This window comes from Vicia villosa, unplaced genomic scaffold (genome assembly GCF_029867415.1).
Source record: "Vicia villosa cultivar HV-30 ecotype Madison, WI unplaced genomic scaffold, Vvil1.0 ctg.000467F_1_1, whole genome shotgun sequence".
Taxonomy (NCBI): Eukaryota; Viridiplantae; Streptophyta; class Magnoliopsida; order Fabales; family Fabaceae; genus Vicia; species Vicia villosa.
Window position 1 is genome coordinate 792608 of NW_026705225.1, and position 7088 is coordinate 799695.

The 7088-nt window shown below is 31.7% G+C and overlaps 1 protein-coding gene across 1 annotated transcript; it reads left to right on the forward strand.

The window, feature by feature from the left end:
* The first annotated feature begins 4370 nt into the window (after window positions 1-4370).
* LOC131628606 (cystinosin homolog) lies at window positions 4371-6955 on the forward strand. Its single transcript, XM_058899445.1, has 8 exons — window positions 4371-4489; window positions 4921-5053; window positions 5386-5475; window positions 5595-5719; window positions 5850-5892; window positions 6173-6290; window positions 6429-6478; window positions 6833-6955. Exons 1-8 carry the CDS (start codon window positions 4371-4373, stop codon window positions 6953-6955), a joined length of 801 nt encoding a protein of 266 aa, XP_058755428.1.
* The last annotated feature ends 133 nt before the right edge of the window (window positions 6956-7088 follow it).

Consider the following 7088-nt stretch of genomic DNA (forward strand, 5'->3'; position numbering starts at 1 on the left):
TTTCTTTAACTTAGAACTTTCATTACTTTACTCTTTGCTACTAAAAGTGTTGAATGATCTTTTGCAAACCCAAATTTAAAGTAACATTAACTCAAGACAAAATAGGCTATAGAACGGCGGTGATATCGCAATAATCCCTGTGGATACGATAATAACGAAAAGTACACCACAATACTCTTTCAACAACAACAGAACCACAAACCATAGACCATCCTAACCACTTAAAAATCTTATACCGAACAATTTAAATAACCTCACAACAAACAAATGAGAAACCAATCTAACAAGCCACTGCACATAAGACAAAAAAAACCCTACCAAATTAGTAATACCCTACACTTGAGTAGATTCTCTGTGGTTGTGATTTTATCTTGCTAAAGTTACCAAGAAAAAACCATAAGCGTAAGGGCCTAGCTAATCAAAATAAGAGGAAGAATCAAGTTCCCTACTTGGAGAGGAAAATAAGCAAGATGGTATGACTATATTTGGACAAAGAAATATAAGCTACCGAGAAAACCATATCCGTATCATGAAGCCACCACCACTTGTTAGTATATAGAGTGAATGACACACCTCGGATCGAGGAGAGAATATTAGTAATGAAGTGCTACTCATGGGAAAAAAAAAGTTATTCTCCATCTCAGATCCCAAACTACATCCCATCCTTCTCATCTACCAATCTCAGCCTTGATCCCATGTGGTTGCTCAAAGATGATAAAAAGTCTTGGAAACCTAATCATAAAAGGAGTATACCTAACCCAAGGTTCAGCCTAAAAGGATGTGTGAAGACTCCATACCATTTTTCTAGTAATACCATCAATGAACCAATCATCTTTGAAGCCAAGGAGAGACGCGAATTTCCACCAAATTGACCCTAGCCTAAAACCCAAGGAACCAAACTTATAAACCAATGATTCCAAAAAAAAATCTACTTAGTTACTAAATTAACAAGTGGATCCCACATAGCCTTAAGGTGGGGGCTATCCCCCCACTATAAACCAAGATACCATAAAGGGAGGAACTCTAGCTTACAATAGGAAAATCTTTAGTTGAGTATAAAATCATGGTCCATATTTATCCATATAAGGCTATTCTTCACAAAATTAACCTTAAGGTCTGAAGTATGCCCAAAACTCCTAAGAATGGTCTTTGTAACCTTAAGATTATCAATCGAAGGATTATCTAAGACTCCACTAGTTTCCAACACTTTTGCTACCAATTTGTATACAAAGACTCAACTAGAAAAACAGGTCATAAATGACTAAATTGAAATTTGACCTTAGAGATCAAGATTATAAAATAAGAAACAAAATAGTTTTTGATTTACAATTTTACCGCTGTAATTATTATTGATTTTAGAGACATTAGTTATATGTAGTTTCGGAAATAGATCCTCTCCAGCCCTTTTGAAGCTGCCATCTCTTTTTTTCAATTCAATGGTTAATAAGCCATCAAAGAAAATGTGAAAGCACAATGTGTGTATATATATAGGTTTGGCAGCACACCCTGGAGTATGCGCCAAACCAAATGGCGCATTAATGTAAAAATGGGGTGTATGTGCCATTTCATCTGGCGCCAATGTGTCACCCACATTAGGTTAGCCATTTGAAATGACGCCTATGTGGATTTTTCTTTTTTCTTTTCTTTTTTGTTTTTTTTTTACAAATAATAATTGGAGATCCGTTTGGACTACCAGAAACAAATATTGAAACAACGATTGAAATAAATAAAGGTGGAAGTAAATAAAGCTGGGTCATAGGGTCGATTTCACAACAACACACATGTGTCAACTTTAATATGTCCCAAGATCATACGAAGCTTAGTTATGATCTTATCTATCAGAAGATCTTGCCTCTTATCAATTGTGACCCGTCTCTGAAGGTGAAAACGATTATCTCGCATATCACTACATCATACAACTATACTCCATCCTACAGAAAGGCTTGGATAGCGAAAACAAAGACCATTGAAATTGTGTACAGCAATTGGGAGGAGTCATACAAAAATCTTCCATGTTACCTAACTGCGCTCCAAACATATGCTCCTTACACCGTTACTATTCTAGAGACATTGTCAGCGCATGCCCCAGATGGAACCCGTGTCCAAGGAAATGGAATATTCCATCGCCTTCTGGGCTTTCCAACCATGCATACGAGGGTTTGCAAATCGATGGAACTTGGTTATATGGTAAATACAAAGGAACCATGTTGATGGCTGTTGCACAAGATGGCAACAACAATATATTTCCAATAGCATTCGCAATAGTGGAGAGTGAAACTGCTGCGAGTTAGAGTTTCTTTCTAAGGAATCTCCGAGAATATGTTACTCCTCAACTTGATCTTTGTTTAATCTCTGATAGGCATGCTTCCATTGAAAGTGCTTACAACAATCTAGCAAGCGGATGGCAACACCCACCATCAGCACATGTATACTGTATTCGCCATATTGCCTAGAATTTCATGCGGGAGATTAAGGATAGGCACCTCCAGAAAACACTAGTCAATGCAGGATATGCATTAACTTAACCTACATTCCAACATTATCGGAGTGAAATTGTATTGTCAAATCCGGATGCGGGAAGTTGGATTGATAACCTTTCCAGGGAGAAATGGACCAGGGCTTACGACAACGGCGTGCGATGGGGCCACATGACAACAAATCTAGTAGAATCCATGAATGGTGTTTTTGAGGGCATTCGAAATCTTCCTATCACTGCACTGATGGAGGCAACCTACTATAGGATGGCTTCGCTATTTTCAACAAGAGGTAAGAGGTGGAGTGCTATTACAGAATCGGGTCAACTGTTCAGTAAGAGTTGCATGAAATTTATGAAATAAAAATCAGGGAAGTCCAACATTCATCATGTAACTGCTTTCGATCGATTCAACCGCACCTTTAGTGTTCAAGAAACAATTGACCACAATGAAGGATTGCTGAGACAACAATATCGGGTTCTACTATATGATCATTGGTACGACTGTGGAAAGTTTCAAGCATTTCGTATACCTTGCTCACATGTCATAGCAGCATGTGCATTTACGCACCGAGACGCATTATCACTACTATCTCCAATTTACAAGGCTGGGACATTTCTCCAGGTATACAGTGTGGCATTTCCAGTGGTAGCGAAGGAGGATTACTGGCCTGAGTATGGTAGGGAGGTAGTTTGGCATAATGACACGATGCAACGAAAGAAAAAGGGTCGCCCCAACAGTACTCGTATTCGAACCAAAATGGACGTGCATGACAAAGTGGAAAGAAAATGTAGCATTTGTCGTCAACTAGGGCACAATAAAAAGATATGTCCTAGTCGTGGAACAACCTCATCGCATGTTTAATCAACTTTGTAACATATTTTTTACAATAAATGTATCGACTTTGTAACATATCTTTACGATAATGTATCGACTTTGTAACATATTTTTAATCAATGAACTCTACTTTATTAAGCGGCGGAATCGACAACACAAACATTAAATAACATAATTAGGGTTAATGATAATTTTACGAAATCGGCATATCGGACTTTATTGAAAAATTCAAAGAGAAAATCGAAGACCGGAATCGAAAACTTTGCGCGAAATGAAACAAAATGGAATATATTTTTAAAAGAAAACCTTAACACATAGGAGTCATTTGAAATAGCTCCTATGTGTAAAACACATAGGCGCCAAACCAAATGGCATGCCTATTCTTCATGAACATAGGTGCCAAATGGTATGGCTCATTCACCAAAATTTTATACCAATTCGCCATTTGGTTTGGCGCATATCCCAGAGTGTACTGCCAAACCTAGACACTTTAGTAAATTTTCTGAAAAACTAATTTTTTTTGTATTTTTTCTTAAACCTGATTATTTAAATTTTTTTTCTTGTCGTGCTCTCATAAGATAACTAACAAAAATAAATTCCATTTTATGCGATATTATTATCACAGCCATTTCTTCCTACAAAATAGCAACAACTTCAAAAAGACCATTTCTTATTTTTCATGTTTTCTAACGTTACAAAAACTATTTCAAATCACTCACTTTAAGAAGAAGAAAAAACTCCAATATATTATTTTACTGGTTTTTTTCTTTCTATTTAATTTCAATTTTGTCATTTTCTCTCTAAACCAAACAAATGCAAAATGAACCTGGCCAACATTGCATCAAAAATTAAGGTCAATACTAAAGAGATTAATAAGCTATTATTAGAACACCAAACACTAATAACTAGGGCTTACTCTTAACCATAATTTATTTAAGTCATCATAAAATGTGACACGTATAAAATACTTCAAATTACACATCAAAGTTTTGTAATTACACATTATTACATCGTTAGAGTTTGAGTTTTGGGTTTTGGTGAAAAACAACTTCTTCTTCCATGGCTTCTTGGAATTCAATTCCATGTCGTGTGGCATATGAATTTTTGGGATGGTCTGCGTTCGTTTGTTGGTCTGTTAGTTTCTATCCACAAATCTATTTGAACTATAAAAGAAAAAGGTATGAACCCTAATCATTCATTTCTCACACTTATTAGTTTAGGCAAATGTAAATTTTGATTCTTAAATTATGTTTGGTTCTTAATTAGATTTGGTTATCACTTATTACCGCGGTTATAAAATTTTCATATCGAAGCATTGAAATCTTAAATAAATTTTTAAAAAATGTCTGAGAAATTATTTCAGATGCGTATTTACATTTTTATTTGATATGGAGTAATTGATGAGAATCATTTTAAGCTTTTGAAAGGTTTTATCATTAGAATATAAATGATTATGGTTCTTAAGAATTTATAATTAGGGTTCATCGTAGTTGATTCTATTGATAAAACAATTAAAAATGGAAAGTGTTTAATATATACATATTATTCATTCATTGTTATATTTTTCATTATTATTGTTTGATTTGAGTTTTGTTTTTTGGCTAATTAGTGTTGTAGGGTTAAACATTGATTATGCTCTGTTAAACACGGTTAAGCAAATTTACTACTTGATCTACAATGCATCTCTTTACTTCAGTCCTACCGTTCAAAAGCAATATGGAAATAAATATGGCCACAAACAGGTCATTTGCTTTATTATTTCAATTATATGAATTTCTTATTTTTATTTAAGCGAATAATTAGGTCAATAAACCCTATTTTTACTCCTTCATCAATTCTACTTATTTGACTACTTCATCAATTCTACTTATTTGACTATTTCCTCAAAAGAATATTTACATTATATATATAATCAAATCATGACATATTGTATCATATATATGTCATGATTTCTGTTGTATCATATACTCTTTATTTTATTTTCTTGCTTAATTAATATTTGAATTTCCCTTTGCTATTCAAAAAACAATATCATGTGATTCAACTAAACTTTTAAATTTTAATTTTTTTTCAGATGAATCCTGTGGCATTAAATGATGTTGCATTCTCAGTCCATGCAGTTCTTCTTACTGTATTTACCTTATACCAGATTGGAATTTATGACGTAATATTTCTTCTCTTCAATAAGCTCTAATTATTATTCTTGTTTACATTTTTCAAAATAAATAATATTCTTGTTAATATTTGATGATTATTCTAAAAGTTGAAAGTTTTTCCATGCAGCGTGGAAATCAAAAACTCTCAAAAACAACTGCAGGACTGACAACACTTGTGATATTAGCTTCACTAGTTTGTGTCTTCATAGCTATGCCTTCACGTGGCTGGCTTTGGCTAATCTCTATATTCAAGTATTTTATTTTTCTTTTATATATTCTTCTAGCTTTTGATTAATCACATTAATTAGCTATTCTATTTTATATAAATTTAATTTTTTTTTTTGTTATGATAATTTATGTTGAAATCTATCATATGTTACAGTGTTGTCCAAGTTGCTTTGACAATTATTAAATACATTCCACAGGTGAGGGATTTATCCATATATGCATTATTTTTTCTAACAATTATAAAAATACTAAATTATTATTACATAAGTTAACATATGTGAAATTTCTTTAAAACTATGATTAAAGTAAACGTTATAAAATTATTTAATTTGATTTAGAAATTTTTATAGAATGGGCTGGACTGATTTTTTTTTATTGGCGAAACTAACATATTATTTTTTTAAATGTTATATTATTGAAATTTATATAGCTATTAATGTTTAATTAAAATATATATTTTTTTGTTTATGAATATAGGCAGTGTTTAATTTCATGAGAAAAAGTACAGAAGGATGGAGTATTGGATTGGTTCTGCTTGATTTTTTTGGAGGGGTAGCAAACTTTTTACAAATGATTATGCAATCAATTGATCAAGGTGTGTTATCTTCTCACTTTAATAAAAAAATATTCTCTTGTATTTTTTTAATTTTAATTACTTAATTTAATAAAAATTATTTTCTAATATTTTTTATTTTAACTTTGAACTAACATATATTATATCTTTTTTCTCTAGGTTCTTCGAAGAATATCTATGGGAATATAGGAAAACTTCTAGTAGCAGTGGTATGAAATATTGATCTATTATTTTATATAATATTTAATGTTTTTATATGTTATTGAGATTAATTAGTATGCACAGTTAGTGTACAAAATTTAACAATCGATTATTTTAATAAAATGAACGGTTGGGATTTACTGACATTGAAAAACTTCTACACACTGTCAGTGTGTTTCAATTAAATTTTATATTATTATCTACATTTATTAAGGGTCTATTTTAAAAAATATTGAATATTTTTATATATCATAATAACTTATAATTACAAAACTATCACATTATTTTTAATGCATAAATATTAATAGTTTGTTTATGTTCATATAATATTGCTAATTTTGTTGAATTTTATTTTACTGTAGGTATCCATCATATTTGACATAATTTTCATATGCCAACACTATTGCTTATATCCTCCCAAAAAATCAGAGGCTGACAAGTCATTAGAACAACAATTATCAGAGAATCCTGTGAATGCAGTTTAGTCCACAAAATTTCTTAATTAGAATTTATTACATCCTAGTTTAGATTTTTTGAGCTTCATTATAATGTTCATGACTTGTACATATAAATCTTTTTTTAGTTAGCTACTTTAGTTTTTGTTTCATTTCAAAAGGA